Source organism: Nothobranchius furzeri, chromosome 13 (genome assembly GCF_043380555.1).
Source record: "Nothobranchius furzeri strain GRZ-AD chromosome 13, NfurGRZ-RIMD1, whole genome shotgun sequence".
NCBI classification, from domain to species: Eukaryota; Metazoa; Chordata; class Actinopteri; order Cyprinodontiformes; family Nothobranchiidae; genus Nothobranchius; species Nothobranchius furzeri.
In genome coordinates, this window is record NC_091753.1 from 38,256,028 (window position 1) to 38,281,538 (window position 25,511).

At 45.4% G+C, this 25,511-nt stretch overlaps 1 protein-coding gene across 5 annotated transcripts in view; it reads left to right on the forward strand.

Annotated features, from left to right (window-relative positions):
- Positions 1–1,794: 1,794 nt before the first annotated feature.
- kmt2a (lysine (K)-specific methyltransferase 2A) overlaps positions 1,795–25,511 on the forward strand; it is a 33,676-nt gene continuing 9,959 nt past the window's right edge. For 2 of the 5 annotated variants that reach the window (XM_015951573.3, XM_015951577.3), the window contains exons 1-25: positions 1,795–2,135; positions 8,760–8,832; positions 8,914–12,227; positions 12,959–13,136; positions 13,642–13,870; positions 13,983–14,665; positions 14,884–14,957; positions 15,089–15,325; positions 15,420–15,566; positions 16,083–16,178; positions 16,307–16,427; positions 16,528–16,641; positions 16,797–16,981; positions 17,100–17,276; positions 17,470–17,580; positions 17,762–17,835; positions 20,398–20,612; positions 20,701–20,795; positions 20,878–21,015; positions 21,100–21,258; positions 21,349–21,460; positions 21,535–21,613; positions 21,751–21,911; positions 22,607–22,753; positions 22,837–25,474. In XM_015951573.3, coding sequence (XP_015807059.1) covers positions 1,890–2,135; positions 8,760–8,832; positions 8,914–12,227; positions 12,959–13,136; positions 13,642–13,870; positions 13,983–14,665; positions 14,884–14,957; positions 15,089–15,325; positions 15,420–15,566; positions 16,083–16,178; positions 16,307–16,427; positions 16,528–16,641; positions 16,797–16,981; positions 17,100–17,276; positions 17,470–17,580; positions 17,762–17,835; positions 20,398–20,612; positions 20,701–20,795; positions 20,878–21,015; positions 21,100–21,258; positions 21,349–21,460; positions 21,535–21,613; positions 21,751–21,911; positions 22,607–22,753; positions 22,837–25,474 — 9,803 coding nt within the window. In that variant the 5' untranslated portion in view covers positions 1,795–1,889. The remainder of the gene's footprint in view (positions 2,136–8,759; positions 8,833–8,913; positions 12,228–12,958; positions 13,137–13,641; positions 13,871–13,982; positions 14,666–14,883; positions 14,958–15,088; positions 15,326–15,419; positions 15,567–16,082; positions 16,179–16,306; positions 16,428–16,527; positions 16,642–16,796; positions 16,982–17,099; positions 17,277–17,469; positions 17,581–17,761; positions 17,836–20,397; positions 20,613–20,700; positions 20,796–20,877; positions 21,016–21,099; positions 21,259–21,348; positions 21,461–21,534; positions 21,614–21,750; positions 21,912–22,606; positions 22,754–22,836; positions 25,475–25,511) is intronic. The other 3 variants (XM_015951575.3, XM_015951576.3, XM_015951574.3) reach the window with 3 other exon arrangements.

Genomic DNA, 25,511 nt, shown 5'->3' on the forward strand with positions numbered 1-25,511 from the left:
GATAATTTGCATCTGTAGTCCGTCAACAAGATAACTAAGTAAAATAAGTAACACTATACAATTCAAAAACAGTCAGATAGAAACATTCCATTAAAATAGACAAACAAAAAAATTAAAATAACTAAAGATGCAAACATGTCTGGGAACCTTTAAGATGTAGTTTGAGGTGCTTTTTAAAGGTGCTATAAGTGGGATACTCTCTGATATTTGCTGGGATGTTGTTCCAAAATTGACTCCCTCTAACGGACAGTACCATTTGTCCGAACATCGTTTTCCTGTAGGGGATCTGAAGGTCTCCTCTAGTGGAGGCTCTAGTGCCATAGCCTTTGTCTGGTCTTAATTTTATGTATGCGGAAAGTGGTGGTGGAGCTAGTCCATTAAGTGCTCTGTGGATTAAACAACTATTTTTGAACTTAATAAAATTTTTTATAATTAAGCATGTTGTACTTTGCCAGAATATTACTATGGTGATATGACAAAGGCTTTTGATCCAAAAATTTTATAGACTTTTTGAATAATATTTCTATTGGTTTTAAAAGAGTGTCCCCAGTGAATGACCAGGTTGTGATGCAGTAGTCTATATGAGAGAAAATCATGGAGTGCAAAAACATTGTAGCTGAAATTGTAGTCAATGAAGATCTAATTTGTTTAAAGTTATTTGTATTGAATTTAATTGTGTTCAGTGTATGTTTTATATGTTTTATAAAGGATAGTGTCGGATCCAGGGTGATTCCAAGGTACTTGAACTCTTGCACCAGGTCAAGCTCTACCTCCCCCAAGAACACATTGGACCGCTTCAGATTTATGGGTTTTTTCTTTTGTGAATATCATTGCAACTGTTTTTTAATTCAGTAACAGGCATGACTGATGGAGCCAAAGCTGTATGTTCTCCAAGGCTAATGTGAGAATAGATGATGCTTCCTGTGTACTTTTAGCAGGTGTAAAAATAACCGCATCATCTGCATACATTTGGAAGTGTACATTTTTACACACATTCGGCAGGTCATTTACATAAAAAGAAAACAACACTTGTACTATGATAGAGCCCTGTGGGACCCCTGCTGGACAGTGAAGGTATGATGACATTGTATCCCCTACACACACAGACTGCCTTCTGTTAGACAAGATTTTAACCAGGCTAATGCATTTTCTGAGAAATTATAACGAGTCAGTTTGGTCAGAAGTGTTTGATGGTCCACCGTATCGAATGACTTCTTTAAAACCAAAAAGACTGCACCAACACAATAAGCTCGACTCTCCCATATTCAGAATTGACAAAGCTCCTCGGATGAGAAGCAAAATGTCTTCAAGAAACCAAAAAAGTCCAGTTGCCTCCATTTGAAGCCCAACTCTGTGGATTACCAGGGCCTGTCTCTCTGACCTTCACCAGCACGGTAAAAAAAAGTTTCTCCATCATCCAGCTATTCTTGTGTATTTTATGAGACACATGGTAACTGATTTTTCTTTGGTTTGTGAAAAATTATGCAAATTATATATTACCCATCTGGTTTAACACGTTCATAATATCACTGTTAACTCTAATATAATAAGTCTTGTATTTTTAAATAAATCTGCTGCAGCTTCGTGTTAAACCATCCTTAGACTGAGTCTGTCCCATAGGTCTGTCCTTAGCTTGAGATTTAAATGAGAAGGTCGTTTCCCGGGCAAAACCGTGAATCTGAATAGATTTCAGCGATGTAATGCTTGAGCAGGGCAGCTGAGGAGATTACGTTGCCGGGGCTTCTCTGGTTCTGCCCTGGAACAAGCATAACGATGAGTTCGTCAGAATGAGAGCGGAGCGCGGTGGTAGAGGTTGTTTATGTGGAGTGCTGGGTTAAGGTTCCGCCCACCGAGGTATCTGATCGTAGGGCAGACAGGCAGAGTGTAAAATGGCGCACAGCTGTCGGTGGCGGTTCCCCGCTCGGCCCGGAGGGAGCAGCAACTCCGGTACCGGGAGGAGAGCGGGCCGAATCAGGGTTACTGCCTTTTTGCAGAGTGTATCGGGAGCCCAATCGAACGCAGCTGGACTCGGACCCGGGTTTGATGCTGCACTACAAGTCTCATCGGTTATCGGGAGCAACCTGCAGAAATTTCGGGATGTTTTGGGGGAATTGAGCGACTCGAGCAGCGCAGAGGTAAGCCTAAGACGAGCTGGGACCAACGGTTAGTCCGCTACGGGGCAGCCGGTCCACCCGGAGGAGCGTTTTGTTACCCCTGAGGAAAGGAGCTAACGGTTACTGTCCTCCAAGCATCTCCTTACTGTGCGCAAACTTGTCATTGCAGGGATGCTCAGATAACTTTGACTTGGTGTTGTGGCCTTAAACTCTCCAGTAACACGGTAGAGTGTAAACTTCAATCAGAAAAAAAAACTAAATATTAAAATGTCACCCTATAGTACCATAGTTCTGCCACAAGGAAAGTTTTCTAATCCTGAGTAAAGAGATGCTACATCCACAGTTTGGTTGAAGTGAGGCTAACGTTAGTCTGCTAGCTAGAACACAGTAAATACATAACTTGATAAATTACATTTAGTCCAGTAAACACATTGAACTAATCTAAACACTGTTACTGACTAATACACGTTGTAATTGCGCTTTCACTAATGCTTTACTAGCAACTCGGCTTGAGGGTTTTAAGCATTGTTTCCTTCAAATTAATTCTCATTGACACTAAGTTATTGTTCCAAATATGCATTAATGTTAATGTCTTTGAGATATAAATATTGAAATTAATCGTGCCTTTATTTTAGTGCAACAATACGGGACCTAGCTTCAAGTTAGTGTGCAGTGTGTTTGAAAACAACTCGAAAGCAGGCGAGAGAACATTGTGGTTTTAAATGAGCTAACATCAACTTAGCGTCTGTCTGCAGCTTCCCCTGGAAAGGGCTGTTCAGTACTCCCTTACCCAGACTCAATATTCTGTCATATAATCTCTGCCAGCTAAATAACCCAGTGCTAACAACGTGAACTCACTCAGAGCTCACTCTTTGCAGCGAGGTGTCAACCTTCCAGCGACGCTTGTTAGCCAGCAGGGCTGGTTAGCTCACAGGCTAGCTGTTTGTCTGTCAGAGCTAAAACTACATCACTCTCGTAAGCCACTGGAAAGCTGGCTATTTCCTCTAAAGGTCGTTTTCCTCCGTTTACTTCATTGATACACAATGGATTAAATTTACCAGGAGGAAAAGTTAGATAAGCTTGTACTCATAACTAAATAACTCCCATCGTTAAGCTAAGACAGCTACCATGCTACGTACTACGCCACGCTAGCTATCAGGGCTGCTGCTGATGCATAGGGAAAATGGGAGGTGGACATGTTTTTCCTCTACAGTCGATACGTAGCTACTACTAATACAATATCTGGTCTATAACGCCAGGTAATGACGGTTTTCCCAGCCACACTACTAAAAACCACCCTGTTCATTTTAGAAGTGACGTTTAGATAATTTCGATGTGATTTGGTGGGTAATTTCACTACGTTTCAGAGAAATAAAGGCTAGTAGTGGCAGTGCGCATGCAGGGCTGGGTACAATAACAACGAGCCCCTTCTTGACGGACCGCGATGTGGGGGTGTGTTCGCCTTAGCGAATCTTCCTTCTTCATGATGAGCAGCATGCGTTCATTGCAGTGGGAGTGCGTTGCGTGGGGATGTTTACCACCAGGGTTTAACTCCTCTAATCTGAGCTCAGACGGTGCACCAGTTTTACTAAAGAGCAGCAGTATTTACGTAAATGAAGTTAGAAGTTTTTGATGTAATTGTTTGTATTCCAAATTAATTCTAAAACATGTCTTGGGTTTATAATTATCAAATTAGAATGTAGCAGCCAAAATGTGTAATATATTGCAAATAATTTAGTGATTTAATGTTATTTTTACAAGTGAAACTACATAGTATTTTAATATCTTTATTACAAATAACATTTCAGGAACAAACCACACCTTTAAATATGTTTAGGTATGAAAGTTTAAAAAAAGCATATTTGATATGTTGTTCGTTAATTATTCATGGAGTATTATTTACTGTTAAGGCTCAGTTTAATTTAACCCCATCAGCAAATATTCAGCATGATCAGCTTAATCTGATTAGCCAATCTGAAACTTATAAATCTGAAATGTTTTTCCTTTTTCTTTTTGGGGATTATGATTGCACCTTTCCCAGTGATCAATAACAAAAAATCTGTTTTTTGAACTGGTTGGTCTGTGTGAATACAACAGTGCTAAGTGCTAATTCGGGCTAGCAATAACAGATCATTCATGTTAAAGTTCTTCAGAATCACAATTTTCAAAAAAATCAGGGAAAAGCAAGTATTCTCCTACTTATTAGAATAAAACATTAATTGGATCAGGCCACAAAATTAGAATTGGTGCATTTGTAATTATTTAAATATTTATTTTTATGAAGGAGTATTTGCTAGCACAGAACACACTAATTGTAATACTTTTTTGTAAGCATTTTGATCCCTGACACTTAATTGAACACACACAGTTTCTTCTTCAGTTGTGCTTAATCTTTCAGCTCTTTCATACTACCAAGAAACAGGGATGTGAAAAACAGGGAATTATATGGGAAACATCATCCTTATGCTCCTTCTTCTGCTAATGTATAGTATTATCTGATGTGTGTGGACACAGACTAGACCATAAAACCCCCATGGGACCTGAAGCGTGTGAAAGTTGCGGACGCAGCATGGTGATTTCATCAAAAAGCAGCGTGAAGTGCTTGTCTGGCCAGATCGAGGCACAGTTGTTCAGGTTGACTGCAACACACTGAGCTCGCGCTGCAACCCTCGAACAGAGTGCCAGCCGGACACTCGACCACCCCTCCCTCCTCCATCCAGGCAGAACCCCCCCCTTACACACACACACACACACACACAAAACACCCTGTCTGAGAGGCAGAGCAACTTTTCTTCTGACAGCTGCCACTTTGGAATGGATTACTAAGCCTGTTGGAGTGTCTCAAAGGGGCGCTCGTTGGCTGTTGTTGTCCATTTATTAGCTTTTGTGTGTGTGAAGAGAATTTGTTTTCTTGATCTGAACCACGTGTTAAACCTCGGTTTGGAGCAGATCATGTTGATTCTTTCTTAAATGCCTGTCCGACCCCAGTGTCACTGTCTCAAATCAGACTTTGCATCTTTTTCTTTTTGTCCTTGAGACATCACATCTTGCCTTCTGCTGCATCCTTTACTCATATGTTATTATTGAGGTTTAATCATTCATACAAAAAAAAAAAAACAATTCAACTGAATAGATGTATCAATCTAAATGTGTCTTTGCCTGACTGGTTTGAGAGAACTGGTGTGCTTGAGTGGAAGGGGCTTCAGTCCAGCAGGTGTTTGGCCTATTTAAATGGAAGACCCCCACACCCGCTTACCCATTCCCAAGACAGCGTGTGGATTGGAGCAGGAAGCTTTGTGTCTGCTTTTATTCTAGTTCTCACAAAGTGCGGGTGGGTGAAAGAGTCCAGGCAGGGGTATCAAAGAGTGCTGGGCAAGCCCCCTCCTCCCAACGGGACAGCACTGGATGGAGAATTAGTCCCAGACACTCCCATCCATGGCTTTATTCTGCTGCAGCAGGCGGGCAAGGAGCTTTCACCTCCACTTTAGGAATTGCCTGACTGGGAGAAAGGCGGCAATTGTGTCATTCAGGGTTACTAATTTCCTGTCTTTGTGACATGAAGATATCCGTTTCTATTTAACCTAAATTGAGTTTCACAAAATTCCATTTCTGATTGGAAGATGAAAGAATAAATAGTAAAAAAGTTCAAACGTCTGATTAAATATTAAAAATCAGATAGAGATCCTTTAACCAGCTGATCAGTAATCAGGTCGCTGACCTTAACTCCTGATCTTTGCTGTTTTCAGTGTACAGTAATTAGCACATGGCTAATTATCATATCTGCACAGAAGCTATTTCCATACATTTCCCTGTAATAAAATGCAAGTCTGCACAGTAGCAAGTTTGATTTGCATTTCTGGCTGGGACCTTTCTGCGTGGAGTTTGCATGTTCTCCTAGTGTATGCATGTGTGTTTATTTGGCTACTTAATTGACCCTAGGTGTGAGTGTGAATGGATGATTTTATGTGTGGCTCTGTGACAGACTGTCCAGATGTTCTCAAGCAAGCCTGCAACACTCACCCTAGTGTGTAATCTATGTCATAGGGGACAAAATACTAAATTAAAAGGCATTGTGGAGCAATAACCAGTTTACTTGATTAATAAAATATTCGGGTTAACCTTCCAGTAATATTCTGATGTTTTGGTTGTATTACTACCTACAATATATGTTCATATTCCGCACTGATCTGCAGCCAGCTGTTCTTAGTCAGTTTGACTGAACCTAAATACGGCCCTTAAAGACAGAAAAAGTCCCACCAGCTTTCTTAAAGGTGTAAAAGCGCCCTCAGAACAACACCAAAATCGACCTCAAACACAATTCCCACCCGTCTAAGTGTCAGGGACTGTCCCCATCATGTCCTGAAAATACCAGTTTCTTCCACTATGAATCAGTTGGGCTTTTTCTCTGTCTTTTAATGATTTCTGTCATGTAATATAAGTAGTGATCAGGCAAATGAGATGTGTCAGATCAGTAGGGAGTAAAAGTGCTCAGACTTTCAAGGTGAGGATGACGGCAGAAGCAGAGATGCAGATGAGAGCTGATAAGCTTAAGAGAAGAACAGAAATGAAAGATGGAAAGTTGTCTTTCTGTTGCTGTGTTACTGTATCTGCTGCTAGGCAAGGCAGCACATAATCCAACCTGACTAGTCTACTCCCGTGTTTGTTTACTTCTTAACGCTACCTTCCCATGCCCGTCCTGGTATTGAGCTCGTGGTTAACCTTGTGTTTCACACGCTGCTGCTTGGGAGTCAGTGGGCGCGAGGCAAGGAAGTAACGAGTGAGTGGCTGAATTTATGTGTTTCGGAGCACGGCGGAGAACAGAAATAAGAAGGAGGGGGGCTTATTTTATGTGGGAGGCCTGTTTAGTTTGGGATTTGGCAAGCTGCTGCATGAGCATGTTAAAAATCTTAACGCCTTTCATCCAGCGCTCCCAGGAGACAACTGGGCTCCCTCTGTTGTCAACGGTGCATGTGGTCAAGATGCTGTTTCCTTGTCTCTTTTTTTTCCCCTCTTTCTCCCCCCCTCCCATTCTCACTGGTGCGCCTGCTTGTGCTCCCCTCCCCCGCATCATCACTCCTCTGCACTCTGCTTGTTTACATCTTGATGTGCATTTCATGCACAGGAAGTTTTTTATGTGTCCCCCCCCCCTTATTTTAAGAGTGATGTTTTTTTTAAAGAGAACAGAATTGACATACATGTGCAGCACACGTGTGCCGCCACATCCATCCATGCAGTTGACTGTAAGCTCTCGCTTTGAGCCTAGCGTGTTGTGATGTCATTGACTGCTACTCACCATCACAGCGAGTCAGTGCTGTCCGTTGGTACTCCGCCCCCCTCCAGCTCTGCAACACTACCAACGGGGAGCAGCAGCTTGCTCAGTGAGGAGAGGATGCTGGCATCACAGTGAACGGGGAATAGAGGAGACAGAAGTGTAAATAGACGAAGATGCTAGAATGCTTATGAAGAGCATCAGATGCTCAGATTAATGCAGCTTGCCAGGATAAACAGCAGTATTTTCCATCTGTTATGGCAGTTTATTTATATGTTGAACAGATGAAAGGATGATTTTGTGGCTCACTTTATATCTTCCTATATTTTCTTTTAAATCACATTCCATGTTAGTGTCAGGTTTTCTCGTGTGTGTAACTTGTAGCTGGTGCTGGTGAGCTAGCATGTGCGTACACCTGGAAGGCAGCTGCTCTCTAAACTGGGCCAACAAGACCTCAACTGCTTCCCCACTCGCCTCTATAAATAAACATGACGAAATGACAGACTCACCTCCAATGTTAAACGTATTCACTGTTGGAAGAAACGGTGCTCGAGAGGCAGAGTTTATATTAAGTTAACTGTAATATATTATTTATTTGCTCTAAAGGAACACAAAAATGTTAAAATTAGCCATTTTTAAAATGAAATAAAGGTAATTACACCATTAAAGGAGCGGATCACTCATTCAATCAATACATTTGCAGTGGTGTCTAGTAGGAATGAATGCCTTGTTTGGGGAAAAATATACCGGTGCACCGTTTCTTGGACCTAAAAGTTACCCACATCACAGCCGAGATTCAGATGGCAGGTTTTGGAGTCTTGTTTCCTGATATTTGGACATCTCGCCTCTGATCGGATAACAGCAACGTGACTCTTATCACTGACTTGCAGCGTGGATGTTTTATCTCCACAAATAACACAAGCCTGGAGGAGCTTCTGCCAAGTGGTGTAGTTGCTAATGCTAATAGTTAGCTTAAACTAGCTGAGTTGTCCACTGCTGATTCCCAAATGTTAAAACAAAAACAGTCTTCCCCGTCGTGAGTCAAGATGGGTGAGTCTATTAACGTTAAGTGACAGTGTGATGTAGAGTGGTCAGGCTTTTCAAATCCTAGCGTTTCACTGTCTATTTTCTATCAGAAGCTAATACAGGAGAACGGTGTAGGAGACTATTTTCATTTTCAGCCTGCATGAAAAACTCAGAGTGACCGACTATATTCAGTCATTTTCAGTGAACCACTCCTTTAAAATATCGTAGGGGATTTCTGTTGATTTATGTGTCAGTTTAGGACAGTGACTTCTTTTAAAAAAACAAACATATGATCAATTTTTTTAATTAGGATCAAAGCATCTTTTTTTGACTCAGTATTTGTTTTGTAGGAAGAAGCATTTGGAGGATTTGGAGAGACTGCTGAACAAACAGAAATACAAAACCCTTCAGCACCTTCTCCAGGTACAGTACAAAATGATATTTCGAGATCTTTACGTTCAGTTTTAGCGTACTAAAAAATGTTTTCTTCTCTGATTTGCCAAGTAGAGCCACCCGTACATGAGAAGAAGCCCAGAGGCCGTCCACCACGTATTTTGAACACCCAGAAAGCTGCTTCAAGTCTACCTCCCCTCTCATCCTTTCCTTCCCCGACACGGGCAAAGTCTGATGACCCCGAAAGGCCAGCAGAGAAAGTAAAACGGTTACCTGGGAGGCCACCTGGCACCGGGGAGAGGAAAAGAGGCCGACCGCCTTCTTTAAACAACAAGAAAGCTTGGTGCACTGGTAGCCATGCAGCAGGGGAGGACGGTAGGCAGGCTGGGTTTGAGCTTGGTGCGGAAACAGAGGAGGACAAGTACAGGAAGGGCAGCAAGAGGTTATCGTTGGGTTATGCACAGCCTCATGACACAAATGCAAAGTTTCCCAAAGGCGGACGGAGTAAATCCAAAGTTACCAACCTGAAGAGGCTGACAGAGACTAAAATCACCCCACTCAAGTCCCACCTCAAGACGTTGCCTAGTGTACCTCGACGCAGATGTGGGAGACCACCTTCAGCTGAGCGGCTCAAAGCTGAAGCAGCAGCTGCTGCACAGCTGTCTACCTCCATCGAAGATGGGGAAGGGAAACATAAGGCTTTTAGAGTCAGAGGTGGAGACAAAGGCACAGAACCACACATAACTCAGCAGTCCAGTCTAAGAGATGCAGATGGCGCTGAGGACCAAGTCTCTTCCAATCCACCTGCCTCCCCATCTCCCTCTAAATCGGGTTGGCCGGCGGGCCTCAGAAAAAGCCCTCGGCATAGAAAGCCAGTTAGAATTGTCCCTCCTTCTAAACGAACTGATGCGACCATCGCTAAACAGCTGCTGCAGCGTGCCAAGAAGGGAGCGCAGAAGCGGTTGGAGAAAGAGGCCATTGGGGTTAGCGGCTCGGGAGCGACTGAGGTGGGCATCAGAAAGACCCAGCTTAAGAACATTAGGCAGTTCATCATGCCTGTGGTCAGCACTGTTTCCCTTCGCATCATCAAAACTCCAAAGCGCTTTATCCAGGATGAGGGCACTTTTGGAACTCCTCCACCCCATGCAAAGATAGCACGTTTAGACACACACCCCTCATCTGCCCCAGTGCCCGCCCCACCCACATCTGCCACCTCCTCATCTCCTTCTCCTGTACTTGTATCTGTTACTCCTGCTGTTGCAAGCAGCGGGGCAACTGCTCCTGCTGAACCTCCTCCTCCTCCTCCTCCTCCTCCTCCACCAACCCCTGCTCCTACCCCTACTGTCCCAGCAACAACTCCCAGTCTGCTCAACAGCAACACCAGTAACGCAGCCAATGGAAGATTTAGCCATAGTGCACCATCTTGCGGCTCCAGCGCTGTGTCACAGCATTCCTCTCAACTGTCCTCTGCAGAGTCTTCCAGGTCTAGCAGTCCGACCTTGGATGACTCATCCTGTGACTCCCAGGGTTCTGAGGCCACGCAGGCTTTGTCAGAGCCCGAGGATCATTCCCCATCCTCCCAGGGAGAAAGAGAGGCTAACCTGTTGCACAGCTCAAGGCCTGCCTCTCCTCCTTCTGAACCAGAGCCAGAGAGAAGTCAAAGGGGTCGGAGAGCACAAGGGGTAGGACGGGGCAGTCAGAAACAGAGAGCGAGAGAGACGCTCCCCAGTGGGGTTAAAAAACCAATAATCAGCCCACCCACAGGAGTGCTAATGACCTCCGGTACTCTTGTAAATTCCCAACAAGCCTCGTCCACAGCTTCATCCCCTTCTTCTCCCCCACCTCCTCCACTCCTCACTGCTCCACAGGCCCCCCTGTCAGGGTCCTGTAGTACAGCTGCAATCAGTGAACACCACGGCCAGCCAACCTGGATGCCTCACACAATCCCAACGTTCATGCCTGGGTCATCCGTGCTTACCAGCTTGTCAGACAAACGGAGTCGATCCATTCTGAGAGAGCCCACCTTTCGTTGGACATCGCTGTCCCACCCAAGACAGCCGTACTTTTCCTCTGCCAAATATGCAAAAGAGGGTCTCATCCGAAAGCCTATATTTGACAATTTCCGTCCTCCACCTTTAACGCCTGAAGATGTAGGGTTGTTGCCCCAGGGTGTTGCCGGAGCAGGAGGAGCTGCATTTCCAACACCGGGCACCGGAGCTGGATCAGGGAGTCGCTTGTTTGCCCCTCTTCACCCTCACACACACCACCAGCATCCCTCGTCATCCCGCTTTGACTCAACACTCCCAAAACGCAGCCCTCTGCTCCGAGCTCCACGTTTTACACCCAGCGAGGCTCACTCTCGAATATTTGAGTCCGTTACTTTACAGTCGTCCTCTGGAAGCAGCCCAGGTTCTCTTTCCCCTCACCAGACCTCCCCGAGTTCCAACAGGTGCCATCGGCGCAGTCGGCGACTGTTCCCGGGAGCACAGCGTGTCCATTTACGGTCCGCGTCACATTCTATGACCAGACGCAGCAGCCAAACGAGAGAGCAGATGCCTGCTGGGAAAGGTGCCTCTGAGATGTCTGTGCTGACAGGATCTGTTTCCGGTACTAACCCCAGCTCGCTGCCGGGGGTGTCTGCAAGTCCGTTAGCCACTAGTGCCTTAAAGCCTGCTCTTTTCAGCAACTTCTCCACTGTCTCTCGGGGTCTGGACTCACAAGCAACATCTGATAGCAGAAGCGGAGCAACTGGAAACCCATCTCCCATGTCAAATACGTCATCCGCTTCTTCCCCATTTTTCCCGCTTTTTCCTTCTGGTGCTCAGGACACAGGTCGAGGAGGTGGTAAAGGAGCTAAAGACAAAACATCTCAAGAGCCTCCTTCGAAGGAGAAAGAGAGGGAGTCCGAGAAAAATCGTGAGAAGGAGAAGGAAAACAAGCGGGAGGGGAGGAAGGAGCTGGAGAAAAGAAGTAAGGTGTCCTCACCTGACAGCTCTCCAAATCCACCTCCTGGTTTTTTTCCTGGGGACGGGAGGGACTCGGAAAGCGCTCTTGCACCGAAAAAGACTCCAGGAAGGAAAAAAATTGACACCGTTTCTGAAGCTGCTTCTTCAGAAGTGAGAGGTCCTCATTCTATGTCCATCACGAAAGGACGTCTGCCTAAGAAAGGACGAGTTTCTGAGAAAGGAGCAGAGACAGAAGAGGGGGGAAAGGAGAAAGAGAAACAAAGTTCATCTAATCAGCAGACAGCTAACCTTCCAGGGCAGCCGAGTAAACACCATCTTCCTGTCCCTGTGACGGGAACCCAAACGAAGGAGAACTCGTTGACTGACGGGCAGCTGGCTGGACTACTGAAGAAGGCCAAAGACCAGCTCAATGCAATAAAGAAGAATAACCTAAAACCTGCAGATCAGACCAAGGTCCAGGTCAGTTCTCCTGTTTATGTCTTCTTCAAGTTTCTCAAAAAACACTTTTCTGGTTTTCTACTTTCAGTCATTCAGCCACAATCAAGTGGGTACATGTGTAAATGAAATGATGTGTTCAATATTTCCTATAAGTAGAAACCTGTGATTGTACTCAGACTGAAATTTGATAGGAGGAAAGTCCCACAGAGGGTGTTACTTAAGGGGAATTTTGTCTGTTTTGTGCTTATGTAGAAAACATAAGCACATCTGAGAACGTGTCCCTTCAGCTGAGCCTTACCCTTCATGCCCTTACTGTAGCCGCTCATGCTTTTCAATACTCACTCATGTCATATTACCTGTATGTTGAGGTCCGGCTGCAGTACTCACCTCTTAAAATAGTGGAGCAAGGACACAACTGACAAAAAATACAATAACTGGAGTAATAGTTGCTGTTGTCAACATTTGGATATCATTTATGGACCACAGAAACCTGGTGTTTCCTAATTTATTCTTCTTTTTTGAAGAACTCCGCTCATTATTGCCAGCTAGGCTGTGGTGGAGATCGTAGTTTCCTCAGTGGGGTGCCATGTGCAGCCCGAAGACCCGATCCCCTTTTTTTTGTCTTTTTCATCAGTGTTGCTTGATACATGACCTATAAACCATTAGATTAGGTAGATGTTTGTCTGCTTATTTCTTATCGTTAACACATTTTTTCTACTCTCTTTTTTTGGATGTTGCATGATTCTGTGAAGGGTCAAGAGAGCGACTCATCAGAGACTTCGGTCCGGGGTCCACGCATCAAACATGTGTGCCGTCGTGCAGCTGTGGCTCTTGGCCGTAACCGGGCAGTGTTTCCCGACGACATGCCCACACTTAGTGCCTTGCCCTGGGAGGAGAGAGAAAAGATCCTATCTTCCATGGGGAATGACGGTAAGCGCCAATTATACCCTAGCTCTCATTTGACTTGCATACGGTAACTGAAATAAGAGCAAATTTAGCCCGGCTGTTCCTTTTTTGGGTAAAATCCTTTGTATAGTCAAAGGCAGGACATATCTTAACACTTAAATCATTTTAATCACGGTTTGTTATTTATGAGAACATCTGTGCTCGTTCTGATTAAAACATGTGATGTTGTGATGGCAGACTCCTCATAAGAGTATCAAAGTCCAGTCATTTGGAGCACACATGTGCAGTGAAGTAATGAAGGAGTGAGAGGAGTTTTGCTGCTCTGTTCCTATTATTTCTGACTGTGTTCATTTCATGTTGCAACATGTGAATTCATGTGATGCTCTAGGTCCTGATGGTGACAAGCCAGGAGTCTGGAGTTGTATATATGTAATTAATCATTGTGATGATGATGATGCTGAACATGTAGACCTTTTTATTGATCAAAAAGTCTTGCTGATCAGCTTTGTGTGACGGATTGTCTTTGCAGATAAGTCGTCAGTAGCAGGCTCAGAGGAGGCAGAGCCCCAGTCTCCTCCCATTAAGCCACGGGAGATGCGACCAAAGGGCATTCAGGAAGCTCCTCCAAAAAAGGGGCGCCGGTCACGCCGCTGTGGCCAGTGCTCAGGCTGCCAGGTTCCGGAGGACTGTGGCATCTGCACTAACTGTCTCGACAAGCCCAAGTTTGGAGGGCGGAACATTAAAAAGCAGTGCTGCAAGTGAGTTTTGGCTGTGGATTTGTTTGTCTCGAGTGGCTTTGTAAAAATTCGTTATTTTAACAGCTTTATTTTAAGCTGTCAGGTTTGAGCATTTTTAATGTTTTATTTACAGGATGAGAAAGTGTCAGAACCTGCAGTGGATGCCCTCGAAGATGTTTCTTCAAAAGCAAGGAAAGGGCAAGAAGGACAAGAAAAAGAGCAAGTTTTCTGAGAAGAGAGACGGTGTGAATTCAGTAAAAGGACCCAGTTCAGAGCCGGGCGGTAAATCCTCTCCAGCTCCGCCAAAAGAGGATCCCCTCTGTAAAAACACCGAAGCTCCTCCTTTAAAGCTGGGAGAGGAGAAGTCAAGACAGCAACCACAGTTGAAGCAGTCCTCCCCGGCACTCGCCTCGTCTCCTTCCCCTTCCCCACTAGAACCCACCCAGGCCCAGCTTCCAGTCAGCGCCCAGGCCCAGTCTCCAGCTCCCACACCAGACCCCAAACAGCTACCAGTCTCCTGCAGCGACACCAGTAAAAAGGGACACAAGCCACAGCAGCCTATCCAATCTTCTGCCTCCACAACCACATCCTCATCTTCTCCTTCGTCCTCATCTTCATCATCTTCATCCTCGTCGTCTTCAGCCCAGAATTCTCCCTCCCAGTCTATTCCGTGTCACCAGCTCTCACAGCAACAGCCATCTACTAGTCAGGCCCCTTCCAGAAAAGATACTTCACCCAAGATTTCTGTGAGTGAACCCAAGAAGAGGCCCCAGCAGTTTTCTACGCAGCAGCAGCAGCAGAGTTCAGCCGCAGCAGGTGAGAGGCTGGCCGCTCTTTTCATGCTGTGTTAATCTTTAAACGAGTGTACTTAAGCAGCAAATGCGCCATCGAGGCCTGCAGGTTCTTCCTTTGCAAATTCTCCACATCTCCACCATGTTTCACACACCTCGGCTCCTGCTTTGCTGCAGGAATAATACATATTTAATCACTTTCTCACTCTTATTTGATTGCTATGTTCTGTTTCTTCATCCTAGTTGACGCCAAACAGTTGAAGAAGCAACCATCTCGCACTATTTCTCCGTTTCCTAAGCAGAAACCAAAAGACATGGTAGGAGTCCCTGAGATTGATCAAAATGCTGTTTTGTATCTTTAACAGTCTCGTAGGTACTTTGGGGAGAGACCACACATGATCTCTGACTCTGCACTCTCTTCTGTGTCCTGTTTGCTCTACACTAAAAGGCGCTGAGCACTAAACCTCCCAGCAGCAGTACTTTAAACTCGCTGAGCACTCCCTCGACTAGGGAGCAGGTGAGGTCCAGAGCTCCCTGCGACGGAGTGCATCGTCTCAGAGTGGATTTTAAGAGCGATCAGGATGTGGAGAAGGTGTGGGAGGCTGGTGGCCTCAGCCTGCTCACCTCTGTGCCCATCACACCCAGGGTACTTTGCTTCTTGTGTGCCAGCAGCGGGAACTTAGAGGTAAAAACAAACAATAACTGGAGTAATAGTCACAACTTCTTGTCATTTAAAGTCGATTTACTCGATCCAGTTGACGCTCTCTCTTTCTCTACAGTTTGTCTTTTGCCAGGTCTGCTGTGAGCCCTTCCATCTGTTCTGCTTGGGGGAGTCAGAGCGCCCTCTCCAGGAGCAGTTTGAGAACTGGTGCTGTCGAAGATGCCGGTTCTGCCAGGCCTGTGGGCACCAGCACCAAAAAGCTAAAGTAAGCCAATTAGTACAAAAGAAGCTGAGTTTAGACTGACAGAGTGGAGATTCCTCCAAGAGAGAAGAAGCTTCGCTAACACACCTTTTCATCACCCCCTGGTTTCCTGCCGCTGTTTTATTATTTAGCTCCCACTGTGTTCAACATGTGCACCATGTGTGCTCTGTGCTCTGTGTGGCCGCCATTTAAGAGTGACATATGATCACGTTTGATCTGAGCAGCACAGTAAAGCTACTGTGTGAAATAATAAGATTAAGTAAAATTGTATTACTATAATTAGTGAGCTGTTTAAACACCAGCAAGTGTCTGCCATTGTGATCTCACTACAGAACATGACATGAAAGTCTGAAATCTCAGCTTGTTGTTTCAAAAAGAACTACGGGTACATTTTCAGTTCAAAATGGAAACCTGCTGTTCACTTGTTATTCACAGGCAACAATAGCTTGTTGGGAACATTTAGGTATTTCGCTTGTTTTTTGACTCTTGTTGTCTTTCTTTTTGCCTCTTGCACCGTAGCAGCAGCTGCTAGAGTGTGATAAGTGCCGTAACAGCTATCACCCGGAGTGCCTGGGTCCTAACTACCCCTCCAGACCCACCAAGAAGAGAATCTGGGTATGGACCCACGCCACTCTGCCCTCTCCTCATCAGATCTGTGCTACTTATAGCCACTGGATGGTCATTTCTAAAGAAATACCATTTGTAGGCAGAGCTTTGATGTTTTAGCCATGTTTTCATTTCAGATCTGCACTAAGTGTGTGTGCTGCAAGAGCTGTGGAGCCACCAAACCCGGGAAGTCCTGGGATGCTCAGTGGTCACATGACTTCTCCATGTGTCACGACTGTGCCAAACGTTTTGCTAAAGGTGAGTGAGCACGATTTTACCGTTCTGCCTGGTAGCCCCAGTTCAAGTAGCTGTTCCAGGAATCTCATCAGAGCGGCTTTTCTCAACTCCGCTCTCGTAGGAAACCTCTGCCCGCTGTGCGACAAGTGTCACGATGATGAGGACTGCGACAGCAAGACAATGGTGTGCAGCCGCTGCAACAGATGGGTCCACGCCAAGTGTGAGAATCTTACAGGTTAGTGAGAAGCAATGCAGATAGCACGGTCATGTTTTCCACTTCTGCCGCCATTTCAGGATTTGACGAGAGAGCTGTCATGCTGATGAGATGCTCCAATACAATAAATCTTAATGACGGCAGCAATAATGACCTGTCATTCTGCCTTCCCTCAGATGAAAAGTACCAACTGCTGTCAAAGCTGCCAGAAAGCGTTGCCTACATGTGTACCAAATGCACTGAATGCCACCCGGCCGAGTGGAGGGCGGTACTGGAGAGAGAGCTTCAAGGCTGCATTCGCAACATCCTTAATGCTCTGCTCAACTCGCGCACATCCACACACCTTCTACGCTACACACAGGTGTCATATGCTTTTGCTTGTATTTATTCTCTTTATTGTGGTGTACCTTGATTTATTGTGATGCTCGGGTCATTTTAGTGGATATTAGGAGGGATTTAAATGTTCTCTGACTCTGCAGGCAGTGAAGCCTCCAGAGCTGAATCCGGAGACAGAGGAGAGTCTGCCATCCCGTCGTTCCCCGGAGGGCCCAGATCCTCCGGTTCTTACCGAGGTCACTCCAACACCTCCCGGCGACTCCCCTCCAGACCTCAAGTCTGTCGAGAAAAAAATGGATCAAGGTCGATATAGCTCATTGGTGAGTCTGTTAGCTGTGCATCTGTAACAAAGTGGCTCGGTTTCAAGTAAAAACATGGAGATGGTGGCCTTATTTTAATCAGAGGCACATAGTGCATCAAGCTTAGGAGGTAAATGTGCAAGTCTGTGAAAAACCTTCCTTAAGTGGTGCGTTGTAAGCTCCGTATCATTAACGTTTGTGGTTTCTCTGCCAGGTGGAGTTTAGCGACGACATCGTTCGAATCATTCAGGCAGCCATCAGCAGCGACGGCGGTCAGCATGAGAGCAGAAGAGCCAACAGCATGGTGAAGTCTTTCTTCATTCAGGTGAGGACAGAAATTTAAAAGTACACACTAACTCCATAATGACGGTATGGGTGACATCAGACCGTTTATATAATATTAGCGTCATCATCATCATCATCCTTCCTGCCACCAAAAAGCAGGTCTAGCCAAGTCCTTCGTTTAGCCTGATGCACCAACTTCACTGAATTTCCTCCTGTTCCAGCAAATGGACCGAATCTTCCCGTGGTTCAAAGTGAAGGAATCCAGGTTCTGGGAAAGGCAAAGAGTCTCCGCCAAGTGAGTTTCCATCACAGCAAAGCAAATACCAGCAGTTATGTAATTACATCGTGTTCAGGGTCTGCTCTGTGCTGCTCATCAAAGTTACACGAAAGGCCATTAATCTTTTAGGTGAGTCTAGATTTGTTCGTGTAATCCAAAATTGCAAACATGGACACAAAAAAGCTAAAAGTGATTATTAATTTGTTAAAACTAAATAAAGTCAGGGAGTTAGATGTTTTTTGTGTCACTTGCATCAACATAATGTGCCATTATTTTCTAATCCTGTAGTCCAAGTTATGCTGGTAATTACAGAGAAGAGGAGGATTTGATCTGCATTATTTCTGTAATACGAGATCCTCCAAAATCCTTTGAGAAGTTTTCAAGCGTAGCTGGTCTGTAATTATTGAAATTAGGAGCCAGATGTGGTCTCTTTGGACGAGGCAGGATCATCCTCTGCACACACGAGAGCACCATGAAGCAGCAAAATAGTATTTATGCATTTTGAACTGATGTTATTAGTGGAATCGGCTCAAACAATACTTGTGTGAAGTCACAGAAGCCTCACATGTTCACTGTTTTAGTCACTTAGATGGAGCTGTCAACTTTCTCACAGCTTTAGTTCTGCCTCTCCTCCTGGCGCTGCAGGAGGCGAGCTGTAACAGAGTCAGATTCACCGGAGGCTGCTTGATGCATTTGTGTTATTTGTGGTTTACTGATGCTTTTTGAATCCGTTCAGCAGTCTAGTAAAGCTGTGATTCATCCAAAGGATCTCAAACCCATCAGTGGAAAGATTTGTTTTAGATCCGTCTCCTGGCTCTCGGATATTAAAATTTCACATCACACGAACCATGACTCTGCAAACGTTCCTGGATTGGGCTATTTAGTACTCGTGGCAACTGCCCAAAATGTTTGAATTTGATAGATTTCTGATAAAACATTTATAATCGCTGCTCAGCCATAATATTATGACCAATGATAATGCAACATAGAGCTGGAAAGTCTTTTTTTTAATTTTTTTTTTATGAAGAAATCACAGCCTCCACATTGGAACAGCAGTCTGTTCCAGACACTCGTGGGCCTTCATTCATCAATCCTTTGTAGAAACTTTCCTACACTCCTTCCTACAAATTCAATTTAGAATGTTCGTACAAACGGCCAAAATCCTGACTCATCAAACATGTGCTGGCCACTCGTGCATGTCCCTCCGCAATCGACTGTTGCTAAATCCCACATGTGCCCACCCATGTGCTCGTGTCCGTTCACCGTCATTTACATTCAGAGATGCCCTCAATTAACCATATTTGATCACACTACATCCTCATCCCATTGGAGGGATTTCCTGCGTTCCTACCAAAAGAAATAAATAAAAAAACTTTATTGACAGCGAGATTGAGGCACTGGCTGTCGAAGTGGAGAGAACCAAACATGTTGCAGAGGCTGTAATCTTATTATTTCCCTGTCACAAATAAAGAAAAAGTGGTTTGACATAAAACTGAACATGAAGAATACAGATTAGCAGACTGGATGCTCCAGCTCTGTTGTCATTTACAGTTTACATTTATGGAGCTGAATGCATGCTCTGTTTGGAGTTAGTGTTGTTCTTGTTTGGAAATGCTTGCTGTCTGAGTGCAGAGCTACACAGGTGCCAGTTAGTCCGGTTACCATGGCAACGCATGCATGTTTGGGGAGCGGAGCGCAGGACGTTCTGATGCACTCTTGTAGTTGTAAATAACTGAATATGGACTGGATTCAGATTGTTGTGCTTTGTCTGCCGTGCCGCATGAAGGGTCCCAAATCACGTAGAAGGATCTCCTTCAGGAATGAGATCAGTGCGCTCACGGAAGACCCTTCCCTCCCATTCCTTCCAGAGTGCACTTTCTGCCTAATTTTCCAATAATACAAGATCAGCCATGTTATAATATCAGATTCCTGTCAGTCACAAGTGCCTGTTATAGTTTGTAACATCAGTTGTGAGATGAAGGAACTTTCTTCGTACAAAGACAAATTGGTGAAAATCACACACTTAATAAAATTGTTCCTACTCACAAAATACGCACCGATCTGTGCGTAAGTACGGTTGATGAATGAGGGCCCTGGAGATATTTTAGTTGTTCGATGTTTGGTGGGACTCAGTATTAGGCTAACATGTGTATGGACTATTGCAATCATGGTAACATTTGATATGCAAGAGTGAATCATTTTGAATGAGTTAAAGCTTCTTTTCTACATCAGCTGCACGGATGTTACAAATAATAGGGATTGGTTTTATAGAATTCTGTTGATTTCACTTCTTCGAAGAGTTCAAAATGTCCACTTATTTAAGGTATTCTTTATTTCATTCATTCCAAGGTGGAACTTAAAAACTAAAAATATATCAAAACAAAACTCCCTGAATGAAAAGGAGCAGAGAGAAGAAACTATCTTTATCTTATCTCACAGTTTTTCAATACTTTCTAAACTTTACTTGTTAACTCACACATTTTGTTTATCCACATTTGAACTCATTTTTAATGTAAAGATCTAGACCCTTTGGGCTGATCTGTGTTTCATCAGAGTGTTTGAACCTGTTGTTGTCCCCAGCAGCGGGCTCCTTCCCAATGCCGTTCTGCCTCCATCCCTGGACCACAACTACGCCCAGTGGCAGGAGAGACAGGAGCTCTGTCGTGCCGAGCATCCACATTTTATGAAAAAGATTATCCCAGCTCCCCAGCCGAAGCTCCCTGGAGAACCCGATTCAACAGCCTCCCCTCCTCCTCTTCCTCCCTCTCTTCCTCCACCACCCACTCACCTACCAGGTGCGACATACACAAACAATTTTACCACAGATGCCCGTACTTGTTTCTTTTTTATTTTCATATCAAACTGTGGTTGTTTTCGTTTCAGATCTTGAAGACAGCCCAGAGCTTCCTCCTCCGCCGGGCGTCACTGACAACAGGCAGTGTGTTCTGTGTCTCAAATACGGAGACGAGAACACAAATGTGAGTCACCAACGCATCTCAGCTCACTTCAGCACACAAAAGGCCGTGTCTGTGTGACTTGTAACATTTCTGTGTGTTTTAGGAGGGCGGCAGGCTGTTGTACATTGGTCAGAACGAGTGGACCCACGTGAACTGCGCTCTTTGGTCTGCTGACGTGTTTGAGGATGATGATGGCTCTTTGAAAAATGTTCACATGGCTGTTCGCAAGGGGAGGCAGATGGTCAGACGTTTTGACTAAGTGGCCACTCCTTCTAATGCATGTTCATTGGACAAACACTAAAAAGGGGTTGTGCTTTGTGTTCAGCGCTGTGAGAGGTGTGAAAAGACCGGAGCCACAGTCAGCTGCTGCCTGGCCTCCTGCACTAGCAGGTACCACTTCATGTGTGCCCGCCAGTGCCACTGTGTCTTCTTGGAGGACAAGAAGGTCTACTGTTCAAAGCACAGGGACCTCATCAAAGGAGAAGTAGGGGGTTATCACTGGAAGAAATTCAGCTGACACTTGAATTTAAACGTTATTCCTCACCCGTTGTGTGTTTGTTTACTTTTACTCAAGGTGGTGTCTGGTTTCGAGGTAACCCGTAGGATCTTGGTAGACCTTGAGGGCATCAGTCTCAGGAGGAAGTGGCTGGCAGGACTGGAGCCAGAAAACATCCACATGATGATCGGTAGGTCACCTGCTGCTGAACATTGACGTTTCCTCCGCTTCCGTCCAACTCTGATCTAAACATCCCCGTTTCAGGCTCCATGACAGTTGATTGTTTAGGAATACTGACTGAACTCTCCGACTGTAAACGAAAGCTCTTCCCTGTGGGATACCAGTAAGTAGAGATTTATCTATAATTCTTCTCTCACTGTTATCTCTGACAGCATTTTTCATTTTCAGTCGCAACACCTCATCTGACTGCAGAGGAAATGCAAAAGGCTTGTCAAACTGAACACATTTTCCTCTTTCTAGGTGTTCAAGGGTGTACTGGAGCACTTTAGATGCCCGAAAGCGCTGCGTCTATACCTGTAGGATATTAGTTTGCCACCCTCCAGTGGCAGAGTCTGGCCTCAAGTGCATGATGGCTGCGGAGGAGAATCGCACAATTGCCCACAGCCCACCTCCCTTAACAGGTAAAGCTACCAACGTCACACATTTTAATTTTAGAAGGTTTGGATGCTGTAGGAAACAAATAACTTTGGAAAATTTTCAAATATTTGAATCAGATTTAAAGTAATTTTGTTCAGTCAGAAGATAAAACTCTAGAAAACATTGACTCAATTTGCATTTAATGGTTTCAAAAGTGAAAAATCGTCTTACTTTTCTTTGGCCCTGCTTCTCCTAATAACATTTACAGCTTGTGTCGATTATTTATGTTGAAATAAGCAAGGCAGTGTCAGGGAAATAGTTTTTTCTTGTTTTTAGGTCTTTTCCCTCTACAACTCATTTGCATTAAAGATTCACCATGCTTGCTAGCATTAGTTCTAATGTTAAAGGGAGGTTTTGGCCTCGTTGAAACGTGTTTTTATGTAAAAAATTATGAATAATTTCGATTGTCGAAAAATCATCCTGAGCTGCCTCTGTTCACCCAGAGGAGCTAACAGCTAGCCCAAATGCAGCCAAGACCAAAGTAGGTTACTGTAGTCCTACGAGTGCTCCAGTCAACACATCTTAATAGCAGTTCACAAGAACTAAATAATTGTTGTATAATTATTTTGGTAGAGAAGCTAAAAAGTTTCTGCTGCAGTTAAAGATGGTCCTCAGGGTTGATTATTGTTTTTGCTTAAACTGATTTTCATGATTCTTGTCTTGTTTTGTCCAAACATAGATTTTCCAGATCCATTTGAGTCTCCAAGACGTTCTGAAAATCTTTCCCCTGCCAACACCCCCAAGCTCAGGGTTTACTCTCGAAACCGGCACCCCAGCTACCCTCCTTGTCAGCGCTCACTAGACTCCAAGCCCACCCCATCTCCAGGTTCAAATGCTGTTTTACATAAATTAACTAAAGATAAGACTTCACAACAAAGCATCAGCTTAAATACCATTTCTTTTTCCTAGGTGGTGTCTCTCAGCCCCACAGCCACGTGCTGGTCACCGTAGGAGGCTCCTTGGTAAACTCTAGCATGAGAAATACTGATTCACGACGTCACAGCTCCCCATCTCTTTCTTCTGCACCCCAACATCTAAACCGACACAGAGGAGTGACCTCTCCACCTCAGCTTTTATCTCGACCCATCACCTCACCCCCTCCCCTCATCCCCTCACCTGCCAGAGACCCTGAAAAATCCAAACACTTCAACAAAGACGTGACAAAGAATCCAGTCCAGAGAGATGATGCAAGAGCCAGGTCGTTCTCAGCAGACAGGAACCGACTGCAGACAAACAGAGAACAAGGACTAAGAGATGCAGACAAGGGGAGAACGTCAAGTCAAGACCATGCTTCCAAGGACTCTGACAGGGGTAAACCGCCCAGAGAAGCTGGGCAAAAAGACTCAGATAAGGGCCAAATATCTGCCAAAGAGCCAGAGAAGAGGAGGCTTTTAAGTACAGAATCGGGTCTGAAAGAGTCTGAGAGTGGAAGAGCTCTTAGTAGAGATCCTCAGAGAGATTCTGAAAGGGGGAGACAGGCGAACAGAGAGTCTGACAAGGAGAGACAGGCAAGCAGGGAATTGAGCACTCGAGACACAGATAAGACTAAACTGTCCTCCAGAAATTCCAGCTATAGGGATGTGAATAAATCCGGGTCTCTCAGTAGAGACACCGGAGGAAGAGACTCAGAGAAACAAAGACAGCACAGCAGGGAAACGGGAAAAGACTCAGGACAAGGTAAAGACAGACCACCCAGCAGAGATTCTGACAAGGGTCGACCTCCTTCTAGAGATTCTAGTTACAGAAGCTCAGAGAGAAGCAAAGATTCTGGCTCAGGGAAAGATTGCAACGCTGGAATTCAGTCTAAACGCGCTGGAAGTGAAAGTAAGAGTCCAAGACTAGCCCCTGCAGGCTCAGGACAGTCCTCCCCTCCTGTGGGAACAGCTGTTAATTCTGGCCAACAGAGAAGTGGTACCAAACAGGTTGAAAAGCATGGAAGCAAAGACCAGGATGTTGCCCCGAGCCAGAGTTCTTCACCTCGTCACCGACCCACGACCACCTCCAGCGTGTTTCCATGCAAGGACAAGCCCGGCTCAGGGAAGGAGTGTAGCAGTGCCACTGGAAATATCACACCGTCTCCACTCCACAAGGATTCTGTTGTTGCAAAATTCAGCTCCCCACAGAAGTCCAACACACGCAAATCAAATGACTTTGTACTAGGTCAGACAGCAGGAGCCGCTGTGAATCCTCTGTGGTCATCAAGGACATCATTAGAAGATGATGTTGTTAAACGTAGCTCCCTGCTTCTGGCTCCACCAGCTGCCAAAGACAAACAGCCCAAAGTTAAGACAGCAGGCAGCAGAGATGCATCCAAAGACCGAGACAGGGAGGCAAACCCTCAAAACAGCAATAGCAGCAACAAAATTCCGCTTCTCAACAACAAAGCTAAAATGAGCGGGATCTTCAACACGCACCCATCAAACTCCAGCTCTTACAACAGCAGCAGCAGAGCTCCAGTGCTCGGAAACAGCACCAAAGCCCACGGAAAGCCTCAGGGAGAGAAACACGAGAACCAGGGAGGTGAACGGTCCTCCAAAAAGAGCAGGGACAGCTACTCCTGTCCAGAGAGGAAGAACAGCTCCAGTCTGGAGAGCTTACAGCTGAGCGGGTTAGCTGCAGAGAAGGGTGTGACAACCTCCAACCAGCCTCACACTAAACAGCTAACACAAATGGCTAATCAGCTTTCTCTGTCCTCCAGAGACAAAAAGAGATCAGTCAAACCCTCCACTCCAGCTTTACTCAAGTCTGAGGTCAAGACTGATCGTAATGGTACCAGCGGCATTGCTGATACCTCCTCATCCTCTTGTCCTATAAGCACAGTCTCACCGGTTTTTCCTGCTGTACAGGGGGATCACCGCTCTGCTCGCTCCGCTCTCTTCTCCTCACCGTCTGCCAGCAGCAGCGACAGCTCTGACTCTGACAACCAGACTCAGGCTGAGGCGGACGACCAGCACAAAAGCCACTTGCACAGCAAGCTCAGAGACCGTCACAGTCTGCTCGCTCGGCCTGCAGAGGACGACGGCGATGGCCCAGAGGATGACCACGACAGGGGTTTGGAGGACAAGCACCACGAGGACGACAGTGACGGATCGGGGTCGGCCAAGCGGCGCTACCCTCGACGCAGCGCCCGTGCACGCTCCAACATGTTTTTTGGCCTCACACCTTTCTACGGAGTTCGCTCATATGGCGAAGAGGACCTTGCGTTCTACAGCAGCGGCGATGGAGCAGGAGCTATGGTGAAGAGACGGAGCGGTGGTCGCAAGAAGTCAGCCGAGGGCCAGGTGGATGGAGCAGATGATATGAGCACCTCATCTTCATCAGAAGACAGCGGAGAGGATGAAGACTGTGGGATGAAGAACAGGGGTAAAGACCCGTACTACTACAACTTCACCCGGACAATAATTAACCCCGGGGAAGGTCTTCCATCTATAGAAGGATTGGACCACTGCCTGGGAAGAGGATCCCAGCTCCAGCGCTTTCTAAAAGACGAAGAACAGCAGCAGCAAAGGAATCAAGAAAAAATAGAAGAAGACATGCTGACAGCTTTGTTAGTACACTTTTGTTTCTTCAGATGATCAAAAATT